Source organism: Cetorhinus maximus, chromosome 32 (assembly GCF_964194155.1).
Source record: "Cetorhinus maximus chromosome 32, sCetMax3.hap1.1, whole genome shotgun sequence".
In the NCBI taxonomy this organism is placed as follows: domain Eukaryota; kingdom Metazoa; phylum Chordata; class Chondrichthyes; order Lamniformes; family Cetorhinidae; genus Cetorhinus; species Cetorhinus maximus.
In genome coordinates, this window is record NC_135910.1 from 728301 (window position 1) to 748408 (window position 20108).

General features: G+C 45.8%; 1 protein-coding gene across 2 annotated transcripts in view; it reads left to right on the forward strand.

Annotated features, from left to right (window-relative positions):
- LOC144671314 (complement C1s subcomponent-like) overlaps positions 1-19061 on the forward strand; it is a 77007-nt gene extending 57946 nt beyond the window's left edge. For both annotated transcript variants that reach the window (XM_078533133.1, XM_078533134.1), the window contains 3 exons: positions 13155-13274; positions 17061-17138; positions 18069-19061. In XM_078533133.1, the coding sequence (XP_078389259.1) occupies positions 13155-13274; positions 17061-17138; positions 18069-18859 (989 nt within the window). In that variant the 3' untranslated portion in view covers positions 18860-19061. The remainder of the gene's footprint in view (positions 1-13154; positions 13275-17060; positions 17139-18068) is intronic.
- The last annotated feature ends 1047 nt before the right edge of the window (positions 19062-20108 follow it).

Below are 20108 nucleotides of genomic sequence, written 5' to 3' on the forward strand. Positions count from 1 at the left end.
ATGGTCAGAGTAGGTTAAATGGTTTTAAACTAATGGCGGAGTGGGATTCAGATGAAGGGAGATTTAGAAATCCAAAGATAAAATTTGAGCCAATAGGAAAGTACATTGTTGTGGATAAAGACAAGATGAATGGGACAGGAAGGTACAGAGAGTTTGATGATAATAGTGCATCAGAGATTAAGGTCCATGCAGGGAATAATAGTAAAAAAAATAGAAATCACTTTATCTGAATGGTGGAGCATCCACTTATTTGATAGATGAACTAGTAGTACATATAGAGATACATTGGATCTAATCACCATTACAGGGACATGGTTAAAAGGTGGCCAAGGTTAGAAAATACATTTTCCAAAGTACATAACATTTCAAAACGACTAGCAGATTGGAAACGAAGGGACAGTATCTCTGATAATAAACGATGACATAAGGACATGAGTGAGAAAAGACCTTGGCTTAGACAATCAGGAAGTAGAATCAGTATGGGCACAGATTAGGAATAGCAAGGGTCAGAAAATGCTGGTGGAAGTAGTTTCAGAGCATTCAGAAAGAAGATATAGGAGCTTATTAAACAAAGACAATGTAATAATTGTGAAGGACTTTAATCTTCATATAGAATTGGCAAAGGTGGTCTGGAAGGTGAGTTTGTAGAATGTTTAGTGACAGTTCCCTGGAGCAATAAGTTGTTGAAACAACTAGGGATAAAACCATTTTAGATCGAGTATTGTGCAATGAGACAGAGATAATTAGTAATGTCATAAATAGTGATCATAATGCAATTAAATTCCCCATTAAGTTTGAAAGCGAGATACTCCAATCACAAACAGGAATCATAAACTTGAACAAAGCCAATTACATAAGCGTGAGGGACAGCTGGTTAAGGCTGATTGGGTTAAAAGACTAAAAGGAACGGTGGTAAATAAACAGTGGGAAACATTTAAAGAAACAATTCAAGATGTCCAGCAAAAGCACATTCCATTGAAAAATGACAACTCAGCATGAAAGATCCATCTGTTGCTTACTAAGGAGGTTAAGGGTGGCATTAGATTAAAAGAGGCTTATAATATTGCAAAGAATGGTAGTACGTCTGAGGATTGGGAGTGTTTTAGAACCCAACAAAGAGCCACTCAAAAGTTGATAAAAAGGGGAAAAAATATATGAGTGAACTGGCCAGAAATATAAAAACAATTTGTAAGAGCTTTCACAACTATATAAGAAGGAAGAGAGTCGCTAAAGTAAATGTAGGTCCCTTAGAAGCAGAGACAGGAGAAATTATCATGGGGAATGAGAAACCAGCAGAGTCACTTAACAAATATTTTGTGCCAAGGTCTTTTCTCACTCATACCCTTATGTTATCCTTTATTATCAGAGCTACTGTTTCTTCATTTCCATCATGTCTGTCCTTTTGAAATGCTATGTATCGTGGAAAATTTAGTTTCCAACCTTGGTCACCTTTTAACCAGGAGAAGTCACAAGTTACTTTCCTGCAATAGAGGGTAATGTAGGGGTTTATAAGAGTGAACACATTAAAGAAATTAATATCAAGGAAAAAGTACTAGGGAAACTCAGGAGACTAAAATCTGACAAATCCTCAGGACCTGATGGCCTACACCCTCAGTTCTGAAAGAGATAGTTACAGAGATTGGCTATTATTTTTGAAAATTTACTAGATTCTGGGATGGTCCCAGCAGATTGGAAGCTAGAAAATGTAGCACTGATATTCAAGGAAGGAGCAAGAGAGAAAACAGGGAACTATAGGCTAGTTCACCTGACGTCAGTCATCAGATAAGTGTTGGAATCCATTCTTCAAGAAGTTTTGACAAAGCACTTAGAAAAGCATAGTACACTTAGAACAAGTCAACATGGTTTTAGGGAAATTATGGTTAACGAGTTTTTTGAGGATGTAACCAGTAGGGTAGATAAAGGGGAACCAGTCGGCGTATGGCGGGATTTTCCACTCCCGCCCGCCACCAGGATCTTCCGGTCCTCCCGCAAGTCAATGGACTTCTGGCTGTGGTGCCGCCTCGCCCACGGTGGGCCCTGCCCATGCCAGGCTGGAAAATCCCGGTCATAGTATACTTCAATTCCAAAAGGCCTCCAGTAAGGTGCCACGCAATGGGCTTATCAGCAAGATAAGTGCTCATGGAGTTGTGGGTGATATATTAGCTTGGATAGAGGATTGGGTAATGGATAGAAAGCAGAGAGTAGGAATAAATGAGGCATTTTCAGTTGACAGGCTGTGACCAGTGGAGTGCCACAAGGATCAGTGTGGGTCCTCAGCTATTTACAATCTGTATTAATGACTTAGATGAAGAGACAGAGCATAATGTACCTAAGTTTGCTGATACAACGCTAGTGGGAATGCAAGCTGTGAGGAGGACACAAAGAGGCTGCAAAGAGACATAGGCCAGGATTTTCCGTGCCCGCTGGCATCGGGCGTGTTTGGTGGTGTGAGCGGACAATATGGCATGATCAGTTTCACAACAGCGCAAAACCAGTTTGCGATCGTCTGCTCAGCCCATCGATGGCAAGCCGTGCTTCCCGTCAACAGGTATTGGGAACCTCATTGCAATACATTTGCATATCGTTATTAGACCAGCCCGCCGGAATCATCTCCCCACTCCTGCTGGATGGTCCGTCTATGTTGGCGGAAATGCATGCCGACGTGTTTCACAACAGCGTATAAAAGGCGTGCACTTGGAGGGCTGCAGTTTGAGGGGAACCCAGAGGTGAGTACACAGCAACAATGTGCAGTGCTCGCCAGGGTTGCCTGTTGGAATTTAAGCTTAAGTAGCATCGGTGGGGGGGGGTCAAGGGCAGCCCTGCCATTGAGGCAACATGTGGGGGAGGGCGGGAAGGCAAGGGTAGCCCTGCTGTTGAGGTGACTTTGGGGAGGAGGGCAATGGCAGTTCTGCCATTAAATATAGCGCACAAGCATTCGGGGTGGGGTTAGGGTGGGCGAAGGAAACGGCCACATATTAGCGACACTTTATATAAAGTGACCATTCCTCTGCAACTGAGACAGTTCAGGCGCAGCCACATTGATATGATTGTAGTCGGGCTTCTAGCTTATCTGCCCACTCAAGGAATGCAGAGGCTTTCAAGTGCAGATCTTTTCACCCCCTCCCCAGCATGGACCGCAAATTCATGAACATTTTAGTGGACTACAGAACAGTTGGATGACTGCACACATTGTACAACCTCCTTTCTAAAGCTTGCCATGGGGAAGTCACTGCTGGAGGTGTTCACAGCCCCTTTCAATGTCAGCATCCCAGTTTGGATCAGTCTCCCCCAAGGTTCAAGCTAACAGTGCAGCCTGGCAGCACTTAGAATGTCAGGAGGACCTGAGCTGAGAGCACAGCATGCAGTCCAATGGGCAAAGCTACCACCAATCAGTCAGGTGGAGTGGGACAGAGGTGAGTAGGGTTTCGGGCAGCCTTGCAGCGCACTAAACTCTGGCCATCCAAGTGGTGGCTAGCTCTCTCCGGGATGCGTTAAGGGGCTGTCACACTTAACCAGGACAGGTTCTTAGTGCACCCATGCTAACCACGTGTCTCTCTCTTTCATCCTGTACCAGGTTCATGGAGCCTGGTGAACTAGCTGTGTGCCTGATGGCCTACAGAGCGCAAAGAAGATGGAAGAGAGAGTGACTGAGGCTCCTGGCAGTGCAGAGGGAGGAGCAGTGACCTCAGGAAGGAAGGGCGGCTGGGGCTCCCGCACACGCTTCTGGAAAGCCGCAGTGAGCCATCGCTGGTCGGTTCCCTCGCAACACCCAGGGGCTATAGACGCTGCCTTTCATTCATGTAGATGGCCGAGAACCAGTGTCTCCGAAGACTGCACATGTCGAGGGAACTGGTCGCTCACATCTGCCACCTGGGGCAGGATTTTTCACCACGGGGACATGGAGGGCATCCACAGCCAGTGGCTGTGAAAGTGACCACCACACTCAATTTCTATGCCAGTAGCTCCTTTCAGAGCTCCACAGGTGACCTCTGTGGGATCTCAAAAGCCTCCACCCACAAATGCATCCATGTGGTCATGGATGCCATCTTCGTGAGGGCACACAACTTTGTGCGTTTCACCCAGGACCAGTACAGCCAGGATGCAAGAGCGATTGGATTCTCCCAGATCCCGGGTTTCCCACAGGCGTAGGGTGCAATCAACTGCATTCACATGGTGCACAGACCTTTGTCGCAACATCTGGTGAACAATGTCAATTGCAAGGGGCTCCACTTGCTGAATTTGCAGCTGGTGTGTGACCACCATCCTGCAGGTGTGTGCACGGTTTCCAGGGAGTGTGCACGACTCCTACATCCTCAGTTGGTCACAGATCCCTGAAGTCTTCCAGGGTGCACAGAAGTTGCAGGTTTGGCTCCTAGGGGACCAGGGTTACCTGCAGAGCCGTGGCTGATGACACCCATGTGGCAGCCTCAGACTGCAGCAGAGAGAAGGTACAACGAGGCTCATGTTGCAAATCGAAATGTGGTGGAGCAAACCAGCTGGAAGTAATGTTCCGGTGCCTGGACCGGTCTGGTGAAGCCCTGTGATATAGTCCACAGAGGGCGTCATGCACCATCGTCACCTGCTGCGACATTTGCAACCTGGCGCAGCAATGGGGAGGCGAGCTGGCTGAGGAGGAGATGGAAGTCTCCTCCAGTGAGGAGGACACCGATGGGGATGAGGCTGAGGAGGTCCTCAAAAATGACAATGATGGCGATGAGGCCCTCGCACCGGCTAGACAAGACATGCGCCCTCGGAAGGCCCACATAACTGCTAGATTTACATAAAAACTAGGAGCAGGAGCTGGCAATTCAGCCCCTTGAGCCCGCCTCGCCATTCAATACGATCATGGCTGATCTAATTTCGGCCTCAACTCCAATTTCCCGCCCTGTTCCCATAACTTTTCAGCTCATTACTAATTAAAACTCCGTCTATCCCTCCTTAAATTTATTCAGTGTCCCGGCATCCACTGCACTCTGAGGTAGTGAATTCCACAGATTCATGACCCTTTGAGAAAAGTAATTCCTCCTCATCTCTGATTTAAATCTACCACCCCTGAGCCTAAAACTATGACCTCTCATTCTAGAATGCCCCACAAGGGGAAACATCCACTCCACGTCTACTTTGTCTATCCCCTTTAGCATCTTATATACCTCAACTAGATCTCCTCTCATCCTTCTAAACTCTAGCGAGTATAGGCCTAAACTGCTCATTTTCTCATCATAAGACAAGCCCCGCATCTCTGGAATCAATCTAGTGAACCTCCTCTGAACCGCCTCCAGTGCAACTACATCTTTCCTCAAGTAAGGGGACCAAAACTGTGCACAGTATTCCAGATGTGGTCTCACCAATGCCTTGTACAGCTACAACAAGACTTCTCTATTTTTATACTTTATTCCTTTAGCAATAAATGCCAAAATTCCAATTGCCTTCCTTATTACCTGCTGTACCTGCATACTAACTTTCAGCGATTCATGCACCAGGACACCCAGATCCCTCTGCACTGAAGCATTCTGAAGTTTCTCTCCATTTAAATAATAAGTCGCCTTTTTATTCTTCCAACCAAAATGGATAACCTCGTTATCCACGTTAAACTCCATCTGCTAACTTTTGGCCCATTCCCTAACCTGTCCATATCCATTTGTAAATTTCTTATTTCTTCATTGCAACTTACTTTCCCACCTATTTTGGTGCCATCTGCAAATTTGTCTATAGTACCTTCTATCCCTGAATCCAAGACATTAATATAGATTGTAAATAGTTGGGGCCCAAGGACCGAACCCTGTTACACCCCACTAGTTGCAGCTTGCCATCCAGAAAAAGACCCATTTATCCCGACTCTCTGCTTTCTGTTGGTTAGCCAATCCTCAATCCAAGCTAATATATTACCCCTAACTCCATGTGATCTTATCTTGTGTATTAATCTTTTGTGCGGCACCTTATCAAAGGCCTTCTGGAAGTCCAGATATACTACATCTACAGGATCCCCACTATCCACTTTGCTTGTCACATCTTCAAAGAACTCTAGCAAATTAGTCAAACATGATTTGTTCTTCATAAAATCCTGCTGACTCTGATGGATTGCATTTTGACTTTCCAAATGCCCCATTACTACTTTTTTAATAATGGATTCCAACAATTTCCCAATGACAGATGTTCAACTAACTGGTCTATAGTTTCCTGCTTTCTGCCTCCCCTCCTTTTTGAATAAGGGCGTTATATTAGCAATTTTCCAATCCATTGGAATCTTTCCAGGATCCAGGGAATTTTGGGATATTATAGCTAATGCATCCATAATCTTCACTGCCACTTCCTTTGGGACCCTGGGATGTAGGCCATCAGGTCCTGGGGACTTGTCACCCTTTAATACCAAAAGTTTGCTCAGTATTTTTTCTCTAGTGATGGTGATTGTTCTAAGCTCCTCCTTCTCTATACCCTCTGCACTACCTGTTACTATTGGGGTGGTACTAATGTCCTCCGCTGTGAAAACTGAGGCAAAATATTGATTAAGTGTCTCTGCCATTTCTGAGTTCCCCACTATTAACTCCCCAGTCTCATCCTCCAAGGGACCAACATTCACTTTAGCTACGCTCTTTCCTTTTATATACTTGTAGAAGCTTTTGCTATCAGTTTTTACATTTTGCGCTAGTTTTCTTTCATAATTTACCTTTGCTCTTTTAATTATTTTTTTAGTAATCCTTTAAAAGTTTCCCAATCTTCCAGCCTGCCACTGACCTTTGCAATTCGGTATGCCTTTATGTTATCTTTAACTTCCTTGCTTAACCATGAATGCTTTTCCCCCTCTTACCACATTTCTTCCTTTTTGGAATATATTTTACTTGGAAGGAATTGAATATCTCCTTTAATATCTGCCATTGTTCATCAACTGTCCTACCTTGTGGTCTTCCTGCCCAGTCCACTAGGGCCAAATCTGCCCTCATGCCTCTGTAGTTACCTTTGTTTAACTCCAGAACACTCTTGTGGGACTCACGTTTCTCGCTCTCAAATTGAACTTGAAATTCTAGCGTGCTATGATCACTCTTCCCTAAAGGATCCTTTACTATGAGATCATTAATTAATCCCATCTCATTACACAAAACCAAATCCAGAATAGCCTGTTCCCTGGTTGGTTCCACAACATATTGCTCCAAGAAACAATCTCTAATACACTCTATGAACTCTCCCTCTGGTTACCCTTGCCAATTTGATTACCCCAGTCTATATGCATATTAAAATCGCCGTGCCTTTCTTACATGCTCCCAGTATTTCCTGGTTCATACTGTGCCCTACTGCTGAACTACTGTTTGGGGACTTATAGATTACCCCCACCAGGGGCTTCTTTCCCTTGCTATTTCTTATTTCTACCCAGACTGACTCTACTTCTTGCTCTCCAGTGCCTATATCATTCCTCACTATAGCAATGATCTCTTCCTTTACTAACAAAGCTACACCACCTCCTTTTCCTTCCTGCCTATCCTTCCGAAACACTGAGTACCCTTGGGTATTCAACTCCCAAATGTGTTCTCCCTGTAACCATGTCTCAGTAATTGCCACCAAATCATACCTATTTATCTCTATTTGTGCTGTTAACTCATTAGTTTTATTACAAATGCTACACGCATTCAGATACAAAGCCTTTAAGTTTTCCCTATTATCAATTTTTCTTACTCTAATATGATTCCTTGGTGCAAAATGGCGTTCACACACTCTGTCCCTTCCTTTCACTTTATGATAGCAATCAGTCTCGTCACTGACCTGTACTCTTACTCTCTCCTTAAACTTTGATGTTTTATATTTCCATGCAACTGAACACTCCCCCCATCTATTTAGTTGAACACCCTATCTACAACCCTAGTTATACAATTCACCAGGACACTGGCCCCAGTATGATTCAAGTGAAGCCCATCCGAACAGAATAGATCCCTTTTTCCCCAGTACTGCTGCCAATGTCCCATGAATTCAAACCCATTTCTCCCACACCAATCTTTGAGCCACACATTTACCTCTTTAATCTTATTGACCCTGTGCCAATTAGTGGCTCAGGTAGTAATCTGGAGATTATTACCTATTTGGTTCTGCTTTTTAATTTAGCCACTAGCTGCCCATATTCCCTCAGCAGAACCTCTTTCCTCGTTCTACCTATATCGTTGATACCTACGTGGACCACGACAACTGGATCTTTCCCCTCCCACTCCAAGTTCCTCTGCAGCCTAGATGAGATATCCTTAACCCTGGCACCAGGTAGGCAACACAGCCTTCAGGACTCTCGATCCTGGCTACAGAGAACAGCATCTATTCCCCTAACTATACTATCCCCGATTACAACTACGTTTCTCTTTTCTCCCTCCACTTGAATGGTTCCCTGTACCAAGGTGCTATGGTCAGTTTGCTCATCCTCCCTACAGTCCCCGCTCTCATCCACACAGGGGGCAAGAATCTCGAACCTGTTGGATAAGAGTAAGGGCTGAGGCTCCTGCAGTGCTACTTCCTGGATCCATCTACCTGCCTCACTCATAGTCACACCCTCCTGTCCCTGACCAGTGGCTGAATTTAAGGTAGTTAATCTAAGGGGTGTGACTGTCTCCTGAAACACAGCATCCAGGTAACTCTCCCCCTCCCTGATGTGTCACAGTGTCTGAAGCTCAGACTCCAGCTCATCAACTCTGAGCCGGAGTTCCTCGAGCAACCGTTTGCTACAGATGTGGTCACTGGGAACCACAATAGGGTCCACCAGCCTCCACATTATGCAGCTACAACACATCGCCTGGCCCTGTATCTCTATTTTATTTAATTAGTTTTTCAAATTGTTTTTAAATTTCCTACTGATCTTTAGTTTATCAATCTGTAAAATATTTCTCCTATTTACCTTTAATCTAAAAGCAAGTTAGAATAGAGATTCAAAATACACTTTTTAAAATCAGTTGGAACTCGCTTTCTTTACTGAGTTGAAGCTGAAGTGTTAGGCCTCTGATCCTGGGCCCCAGTGGTCACCTTTAATCTGAAATCAACTTAGAATAGGTTGTTCAAACTAGCAGTTACTTATCAACCAATGAACTTACAGTTTTCCTGTGATGTCACTCTGTTTTTTTTCACTCGGCGACAGTGACTGCAGAGGACACTCTTCCCAGACTGCTTCACAGCGATGGTGACTGCGGAGGGCACTCTTCCCAGACTGCTTCCCAGCGACGGTGTCTGCGGAGGGCACTCTTCCCAACTGCTTCACGACGACAGTGACTGCAGAGAGCCCTCTTCCCAGACTGCTTCACAGCAATGGTGACTGCGGAGGGCACTCTTCCCAGACTGCTTCCCAGCGACGGTGACTGCAGAGGGCAGAGGATGATGATGACATGCTGTGAGGAGACCCCATAGATCCTCAGATTGCATCTGAGAACATTTGACTCCAGCCTGGCTTGTGGCAGCGTGAATACCGTCTGTAAGAATGCTCTTGCCATGCAGATGTTTTGGAGGTCCTAACAGTCACTCAGTTACAGGAGGATGATGACAACATGCAGTGAGGAAACTCCATAGATCTTCACGTAGCCTCTGAGAATGTCTGACTCCTGTCTGGCTGAGGGCAGCTCACTTGCGCTCTGTGATCAGGGTCATATCATAGAGATGCAGCCTTGAAACTTTAATAGCATCTGACCCTTTGTCCACCTTCAGCACTGAGCCATTCAGGAGCACAGTGTCACTGGTCATAGACGCTGAAGAGATGGGGGCCAGCCCCACCGTAAAGGTGCTGAGAGCACCCAGAGAGAATGACGGAACTCGGTGATGCCTGCCCACAACATTCTGGCAGCAATGACAAGGACCACCAAGGTATCGGCATCCGTACTGTGTCCTGGGAGTGTGAGGCTGGGCCATTGCTTTGGTCTGAAGGCTGCACAGAGCACAGGGATGAGGCCCTGGACTGAGACATCTGCCTTTATCTTGTGCAGAAAGGTTTCACATTTGAGTAACAAGAACACTGCTCATCAGAACAAGGCACCATAGGCAGGGAGACATTTGGACAGTTTATTGATAATAGTGAATAGTATGTACAAGTGATTAACTCCTGTGCCCAGTTTGTGCAACTAACTCTTCTTAACTTTCCTAACCCTGCCGCTATGTCTTGGTGCTCCCCAGCCATCCATAGCGGAGGTGGAGGCAGCCTGCTGACTGTGACGCTGTGTCTGTGATGTCCTTGGCGGGCGTCCTCTGAAGGGCCGAGACCTGGAGGGCCCGGCCTGCTTTCAGGGTCCTGTGGTGTGGCAGGGGCACCCTCCTCGGACTGTGGAGCTGAAGCTGCTGAAGTCACAGGGAGAGGAGATTCAGCTGGGCTGGTCACTCCTGCAGTCACCTGGATGGATGGTCCGGGAGTGTGCACCTGCTGATCCTCCTCCCTGTGGGTACCCGAGACCCCCAGGCTGACTCCTTGAGGAGAAGGGTTACCTGGAGTGAGATTGAGCTGCCCGGCATCCCTCTCACATACAAACTATTGGAGGCCAACTATGGTATCAGTGATGGGGTTGAACCTGCACAGCACTGCAGGAGTGATGTCCTGGACCAAGGTTTCCATGGCGGTCACTATCCTGCCAGGGTTGACCTCAGTGTGTTGCAATGTCGGCGCTATTACCTCAGCCTGAAGACAGACAGACTCCTCCATCATTCTTTGCAATCTGAGGAGTGTAGCGGACATCCCTTTCTGATATTCCCGAGCTTGCTTTTGCAGCTCCAGCAACTGTGACATGACCAAGTCCAGAGGTCTCTCATCTGACTCGGGCTCAGTGAACTTCTGGCCTCCAGCAGCTCTCCAAGTGCAGGAGACCTGGGAAGTCCCTGCCACCCAGTTTGTGACCCTGAAGCTATTCTAAAACTAGGTCCCACCGAGGTGTGTGTCTCTACGCTGGTGGAGGGTGTGGGTGAGCGCTGTGACGGGACTTTAGGAAGCATGCCTTCAAATTCCTCTTCATAGGTTTCTTTGGGGCTTGCTTGGAGGCCCTGGGTCATGGACTCTGTTGGCTGTTTCCCAGATATGGCCTGTGAAACAGGATACATCACTAACAGTATGGTTGTCTGATGGATGTTGCATTGTTGAATCCTCACATGGTAGAGGACTGGTGGCCTCACTGTCAGCACAGGAATGGTCCAGATTGTCACCAGTCAGCTGGGTGACTCTGTTTTCAAAGTCTGTGAGCACCTTGATTTCAGGAATTCCTCCACCGGTCTGTGACCTCTCCCTCTTGTTGTGTGCCAGCTTGTCCTGCATGAATAGAAATGGAGAGAGTGTAAGCGGGATGCGTGCCACACTGAATGATAAGTATGCCTGGCATGTGTGGGTGGTGAGTGGTCCCTTGGATGGGATGAGGACAATGTTGGTGTGTATGAGAGGGTGAATGGTGATGACCCTTGAACCTTCAGTGAATGAGGGCCATGTGGATGTGTGATGGGTTTGAGAGTGTGTGAGTTGAGAGTGATGAGATGAGTGACTTACCTTGGTGGAACTGAGGACATCATTCATCCTCTTGCGGCGCTGGGTGGCTGTTCTCTTTTGAAAGGCATTGACAATGATCACCGCTGCTCCCAAGCCTGGTTGGTGACATGCATTTCCCATCCTGCAGCCAGAGCCGGGGTAGAGGTCATCGCAGCGGGCCTCCACGGCATCCGAAAGGCGTTCCAGTGACCCGTCACTAAGCCTGGGGGCTGAAGACTTCTTGCCTTTCGTGGACATCTTCCCTGCAGCAAACATGAGCTGGAAGCACTGAGTTGTCTGTGCGTGGCTGAACTTTAAATATGGCATATTTAAATATGCATGATGATTCAGCAAGGTGATGGCGTGGCGGGTGAATGAGAGCCTGCCTGCTATGGAAACGATATGTTTCCCGGGAATGCATAAATAATGTGGCAGGTTTGGGACGATACGGCAGGAAAACCCGCCATCACGGTCAGTGGGTAAAACTATCACAGCGCAAAACTGGGATGATTCCATCCATTCACAGCTAAAATGAGTGGGCAAGAAGATGGCAGATGGAACATAATGTGGGGAAGTTTGAGGTTATTCACTTTGGTCGTAAGAATAGAAAAGCAGAATAATTTTTAAAAGGGTGAAACTTGTAAATGTTGATGTTTGGAGAGATTTGCATGTACTTGTACAAGGAATGCAAAAGGCTAGCATGCAGGTACAGCAAGTGATTAGGAAAGCAAATGGCATTTTGGCCCTCATTGCAAAGGGATTGGTATACCAGAATAACTCTTGATCCAGTTGTATGGGGCTTTGGTGAGACCTAACCTGGAATATTTAGTGCAATTTTGGTCTCTACATTTAATGAAAGATGTACTTGCATTCGAGGCAGTACAATGAAGGTTCACAAGACTGGCCGCTGGGATCAGAGGGTTGTCCTGTGATGAGAGGTTGAGTAAATGGGTCTATATTCTGTGGAGGAAAGAGCTGAGCTCATTGAAACATACAAGACTCTGAAGTGGTTTGACAGGGGAGATTGTTTCCCCTTCTGGGGAATCCAAAACATGGGGGTCCAGTCTCAGGATAAGAAGCCAATCGTTTAGGATTGAGATGAGGAGAAATTTCTTCACTCAAAGGTTGTGAGTCTTTGGAATTCTCTACCCCAGAGAGTTGTGGATGTGCCATCATTGAATATATTTAAGGCTGATATTGATAGATCTTTGGTCTCTCAGGGAATCAAGGGATTTGGGGAGCAGACAGGGAGGTGGAGTTGAATCCCAGTATCAGCCATGATCAGATTGGTCGGTGGAGCAGGCACGATGAGCCATATGACCTTATGCACTCATGTTCTTACCGAAACATCCAGTGAGAGGTTATTTTAGACCTGGTCATTAGTAACACGGCAGAATTAATTCATGATCTCCCAGTAAAGGATCCTCTAGGGAAGAGAGATTATAACATGATGGAATTTCACAATTAGTTTGAGGGTATGAAACCTGGAGTTTGAGCCTAGTGTGTTAATCTTAATAAAAGGTAATTACAAAGTTATGAAGACAGTGTTGGCTAAAGCAGTCTGGGAAAATAGGTTAAAAGGCATTTTTAATAAATATAAATAAATATATGGAAGTATATACAAATTGTTATTAGATTAATGAGTTTTGAAAGGTGCACCTCATACTTGACTGTGGCTTATAAAAAAATGACCTTCCTTTCACAGCTGTGGACTGCGGACCTCCCACAAAACTGATGAATGGACAGGAGAACTTCATAAGCACAGTTTACACGTCCCAGAACAAGTATAGCTGTGAAGAGCCATACTATAAACTTGAAGGAAACGGTGAGGCCCATTATGCCTGCGTCAGTTGACAAGTAGCCATTCAGCCTAATCCCACTTTCCAGTTCTTGGTCCATAGCCCTGTATGTTGTAGCACTTCAAATGTTTATTTAAATATTAAATGTTATGAGAGTGTTTGCCTCTATCACACTTCTAGGCAGTGAGTTCCAGATCTCCACCACATTCTGGGTAAATAAAGTTCCCCTTCAGGTCCCTCTAAACCTCCAATCACCTACCCTAAATCTATGCCTCCTGGTTATGGACTCTTTAACCAAGGGGATATAGGGGCTTCCTATCCTCCCTATCTAGACCCTTCATAATTTCATACACTTCAATTAGGTCTCCCCTACTTCTCCTCTCACAGAATCACAGAATCTCAGTGCAGAAGAGGCCCTTCGGCCCATCGAGTCTGCACCTACACATGAGAAACACCTGACCTACCTACCTAATCCCATTTACCAGCACTTGGCCCATAGCCTTGAATATTATGACGTGCCATATGCTCATCCAGGCTCTTTTTAAAGGATGTGAGGCAACCCGCCTCCACCACCCTCCCAGGCAGTGCATTCCAGACCGTCACCACCCTTTGGGTAAATACGTTTTTCCTCACATCCCCCCTCACCTCGAACTTATGTCCCCTTGTGACTGACCCTTCAACTAAGGGGAACAGCTGCTCCCTATCCACCCTGTCCATGCCCCTCATAATCTTGTACACCTCGATCAGGTCACCATCAGTCTTCCCTGCTCCAACGAAAACAATCCAAGTCTATTGAGCCTCTCTTCATAACTTAAATGTTTCATCCCAGGCATCATCCTGGTGAATCTCCTCTGCACCCCCTCCAGTGCAATCACATCCTTCCTATAATGTGGCGACCAGAACTGCACACTGTACTCCAGCTGTGGCCTCACCAAGGTTCTATACAACTCCAACATGACTTCCCTGCTTTTGTAATCTATTCCTTGATTGATAAAGGCAAGTGTCCCATATACCTTTTTCACCACCCCACTAAAATGCCCCTCTGCCTTCAGAGATCTATGGACACACACACCAAGGCCACTTCATTCCTCAGAACTTCCTAGTGCCATGCCGTTCATTGAATACTTCCTTGCCAAATTACTCCTTCCAAAGTGTATCACCTCACACTTTTCAGGGTTAAATTCCATCTGTCACTTATCTGCCCATTTGACCATCCCGTCTATATCTGCCTGTAGCCCAAGACACACAACCTCACTGTTAACCACCCAGCCAATCTTTGTGTCATCCGCAAACTTACTAATCCTACCCCCAACATAGTCATCTATGTCCTTTTTATAAATGACAAATAATAGGGGACCAAGCACAGATCCCTGTGGTACGCCACTGGACACTGGCTTCCAGTCACTAAAGCATCCTTCTGTCATCGCCCTCTGTCTCCTACAACTAAGTCAATTTTGACCCCACCTTATCAAATTACCCTGTGTCCCATGTGCATTTGCCTTCTTTATAAGTCTCCCATGTGGGACCTTGCCAAAGGCTTTGCTGAAATCCATATAAACTACATCAACTGCACTAACCTCATCTACACACCTGGTCACCTCCTCAAAAAATTCACTCAAATTTGTTAGGCATGACCTCCCTCTGACAAAGCTATGCTGACTATCCCTGATCAAACCTTGCCTCTCCAAGTGGAGATAGATACTCTCCTTCAGAACTTTCTCCAATAGTTTCCCTACCACTGACGTGACCACTGGCCGGTAGTTCCCTGGCTTATCTCTACAACCCTTCTTAAATAGCGGAACCACATTAGCTGTTCTTCAGTCCTCTGGCACCTCCCCTGTGCCCATAGAGGAATTAAAAATTCAGGCCAGAGCCCCTGCAATCTCCTCCCTTACCTCCCTCAGCAGTCTGGGACACAAACCATCCGGACCTGGAGATTTGTCCACTTTTAAGCCTGCCAACGCCTCCAATACCTTGTCACTCCCTATATCAATTTGCTTAAGAACCTCGCAGTCTCTCTCCCCGAGTTCCATACCTTCATCCTTATTCTCTTGGGTGAAGACGGACGTGAAGTATTCGTTCAACACTCTAGCGATGTCCTCTGACTCCACCCATTGATTGCCCCCTTGGTCCCTTATGGGCCCTACTCTTTCCCTGGTTATCCTCTTACCATTGATATACTTATAGAATATCTTGGGATTTTCCCTACTTTTACCAGCCAGAGCTTTCTCATATCTCCTCTTTGCTCTCCTAATTGCTTTCTTAAGCTCCACCCTGCACTGCCTGCACTCCACTAATGCCTCAGCTGATTTGCTTCCCTTGTACCTACTAAAAGCCTCTCTTTTCATTCTCATCGTAATCTGAATATCTCTGGTCATCCATAGTTCTCTGGGATTGTTACTCTTTCCTATCACCCTAGAAGGAACATGTTGAGCCTGTACCCTCCCCATTTCCTCTGTTCCAAAGGAAACAACCCCAGTCTATCCAATCTTTGCTCATGAATTAAATTCTCCAGTCCAGGTAGCTTGCTCATAAATCGCCTCTATACCCTGTCTAGTGCAATTACAGGGTGACCAGAACTGCACATGATACTCCAGCTACGGCTTGACACGTTTAAAACAGTTCCAGTATAACCTCCCAGCTCGTATATTCTACACCCCAGTTAATAAAGGTGAGAATAAATACTGGCTTCTTGACCAACTTACCTACCTGTCCAGCCACCTTCCAGGTACCCCACATATCCTCTGCAGTTTTCCTTTAAAGCTATTTATCTAGTTCCCTTTTGAATTTTGCTGAATATAATTTTTAGCACCAGTGATGGTGTATAGCTGGTTGTTTCCCTCCTTCTGTTACGCACTTCTCCCATCTGACTGAAGTGAGGGAGATAGAGAATCAAATGGGAGACATGACAAGTCCCATCTCGGCTATTTTATACTTACGGCCATTATTCCTCCCTCACCCTTCATGATCTCAGGTTATCCCAAGTCACTCTAAAGCTGATGATGCACTTTTTAAAAAAGTGCAGTCACCGTTATAAATGTAGGGGGGAACATACAGCAAGATCCCACAAACATTGGGTGCTGGTGGGGATAAAAGTCAGATGGTTTGGAGGGTTGCTACTGAGGCTGGAAGTCAATGGTTGGGATCTCAAAAGCAGGAGCAGAGATGATTGGAATTGTGATTGTGGTAAGTAATTACAGTCTATTTAATGTAGGCGACCCTAGAGTTTACTTCCCCATGTGCATTGCCTTATTTGCAAATAGAGATCAAGGATGCCTCTTTTTAAACAGTGCCCTGCAGCAAACAGTCTACAGGGACGTTTTATCAAGAGCTTCTACAACTACAGTAAGCAGAGTCTATTTAAAGAGTACACTGCAGAAAACAGTCTACAGTGTCTATTTTTTTAAAGCTTCTATGAACTGTGAACAGAGTTCAGTTAAGCAATGTACCACAGCAGACAGTCTATAGATACTGTTTAAAAAGTGTTGCAATTAATGTCGTAAGATTCTATTTAACCTGCACACCTCAGCAAACAATCTACAGTTTAAGAAAGAGTCTCTATGAACTACAGCAAACAGAACATGACTGAAACAATAGCAATGCCTCTGAAGAGAAGCAGAGGCCAACAAAATTGCAGTGAGCAGAGAATTGTAACAAAATATAAATTATGTGCGGTAAAATCAAGATCAGCCATGATTGACAGGGGGAAATGACCCAATCAGCTCCATTCTAGCTGGAATAAAGTTATGACTGTACATAGCCTTCTCTCTCTGAATGCTATCTCTCTCTATTTATATTCTTTTCCCAACCAGCTGTCTTTAACTGCTCAGAAGAAGCTGAATGGATAGCTGTCACGAGTGGGCAGATGACCCTGCCAAAGTGCAAACCAGGTAAATATTTACAGGAGTGTAATGAGTAGAAAAGTAGCATAAAATCATTGATTGATATCTCACAGGAGGCCATTTGCCCCATTGTGCCTCTGCTGGTTCTTTGATAGAGCTATCCAATTAATACCACTTGCCCCTGCACTTTCCCCACAGCCCTGCAAATTATTGTCCCTTTTAAGTATTTATCCAATTTTCTTCTGAAAGCTATTACTGAATCTGCTTTCCTTCCACTGCTATTTCAAGCAGTACATTCCAGATCATAATAACTCAACGGTGTTAAAAAAATGTTTTCTCACGTCGGCACTAGTTCTTTTCCCAATATCTTGAGCTGTCTCCTCTGGTTGCCGACCTTCCTGCAAGTGGAAACAGTTTCTCCTTAGTTATCAAAATCCCTCTTCATTGTGAATACCTCTATTGAATCTCCCCTTAACCTTCTCTGCTATACGGAGAACAGTCCCAGCTTCTCCAGTCCCTCCACAATGACTGAAGTCTCTCATGCCTGGTACCATTCTGCTAAATCTCCTCTTGCACTTGCTCCAAGGTTTTGACCTCCTGAAAGTGTGGTGACCAGAATAGCACACCATGCTCCAGCTTGGGTCAATGCAATAACTTCAAAACAGGTTATCAGCCATTCAGGGCTGCTTTCTTCCCTGAGATCTCTGTGGAGATTTTCCCTTCCTGATCACTAGTTATTCGACGGAGGGAGGGGGCACACAATGGGTAATGTTGCAGATGACCTTTTTGGTTCCATGTCAATTCAATGCCCGCCGAGCAGGGGATGTAGCAGGGGTTGTTGATGTAACACCACCCCTCTGTGTGCTGTCTCCCAAATGAAATACAGAGCAGGGCTCATGTGTCTGGTGTTCAACAGTTTTGTTACATTTAAGATGATCCGAGAACTTTTCAACTCCTTTGATTTTCATCTCTCCCCAGTCTGTGGGAATTGCCTGCTCTCCTCCAAAACTGGCCGCATCTTTGGTGGCAAGCAAGCAAAACCGGGCTATTTCCCCTGGCAGTTGCGGTTGGTCACCACCAGGGGCGAGATGGGTGGCGGAGCCCTGATCTCTGACGGATGGGTGCTGACCGCCGCACACCTCTTTGACAACTCACTCCAGGTGGAAATCCACGGTGGATTGGTTGACCTAAGGGGAAGATCGCCAAAAAGTGAGCTCCCCATGGAATTGGTCATCACCCACCCCAGCTACAGGAAGCAAGTTGACGGCGGACAGCCTAATTTCAATCATGACATTGCACTGATCAAGCTCCGAGAGAAGGTTAAACTGAGAGCCGGATTGTCCCCCGTGTGCCTGCCTGGAGCAGGAGGGGCATCTCTGCCGGACGATGGTACATTGGGTTACATTTCAGGGTGGGGTAAGATGGAAAAGAGGAAACTTGCCGTGATTTTACAGTATGCTGAGGTACCCATCGTCAGCTTGGATGAGTGTAAGAATTCCAACTACGATGGACCGAAGCCGGTTTTCACCCCTAACATGATCTGCGCTGGACTACCAGGTATTGACTCCTGCCAAGGGGACAGCGGGGGCCCCTATGTGTTCATAGACCTTCAGAACCCCAGTCGCCACATTGTCAGGGGGATCGTGTCGTTTGGACCCCAGGAATGCGGCAATTATGGGGTGTACACCCATGTGGGGAACTATGTGGACTGGATTGAGACAACCATGAAGGAACACGAGGACAGGGAGATCGACTCGGAAGTCATATAACTGTATTAATACATTGTGATATTGATCACAATAAATGATAATCTGCCTGTTTACCATATTCTCTCCTCTTTCTCCCTCTGTCCCATTCCCCTCATTCTGAGAAGAATTATGTTTTGTTTCTTTCCCTCTCTATCTCATATGTAAACTTGATTTCAAAGAGCTATGAAATATTCCTGTCTCTCCATTTAAAATAATGACAAGACATTGCTGTGTGTGCACGTTTTTATTTATTAAAGGTTTAAATAGAGAAGGAAAGCTGAATTGTTAACAGATATGAGGCAGGTAGAGAGGGAGGTGCACAGAGGGAGAGAGAGACTCAGAAAAAGAGAGAAAGACACAGAGAAGGAGAGACACAGAGACTAACATAGAGGCAGAGAGACATACACAAAAGGGAAGCCAAAAGAAAGAGATGCAGAGAGACAGATAGAGGGAGAGACACAGAGACAGAGAGTAAGAACTGCACTGAGAGACACACACAGGCTCACACACAGACACACTAAGAGAGAGGCAGACAGAGATTTGGAGAGAGCGATAGAGAAAGGCACAGAGTGAGACAGAGACACGCACATAGACATGCAGAAAAATACTTGCATACAGAGAGAAAGAAATAGAGAGAAAGAGAGAGGCAGACATACATAGATAGATAGGTAGAGATAGAGACAGAAAGACACACAGTGAGGGAGTGAGAGAGAGATGTTCAGGCACAGGGAGACACATAGGGAGAGAGACAGAGAATGCGAGACACACAAACAGAGAGAGAGAGAGGGACAGGTGTTGGCAGGCTTAAAAGTGGACAAATCTCCAGGTCCGGATGATTTGTGTCCCAGGCTGCTGAGGGAGAAGATCGTAGGGGCTCTGACCCGAATTTTTAATTCCTCTATGGGCACGGGGGAGGTGCCAGAGGACTGGAGAACAGCTAATGTGGTTCCGCTATTTAAGAAAGGTTGTAGGGGTAAGCCAGGGAACTACAGGCCAGTGAGTCTCATGTCAGTGGTAGGGAAACTATTGGAGAAAATTCTGAAGGAGAGAATCTATCTCCAATTGGAGAGGCAAGGCTTGATCAGCGATAGTCAGCATGGCTTTGTCAGAAGGAGGTCATGCCTAACAAATTTGATTGAACTTTTTGAGGGGGTGACCCGGTGTGTAGATGAGGGTAGTGTAGTTGATGTTGTTTATATGGATCTCAGCAAAGCCTTTGACAAGGTCCCACATGGGAGACTTATAAAGAAGGCACATGGGATACAGGGTA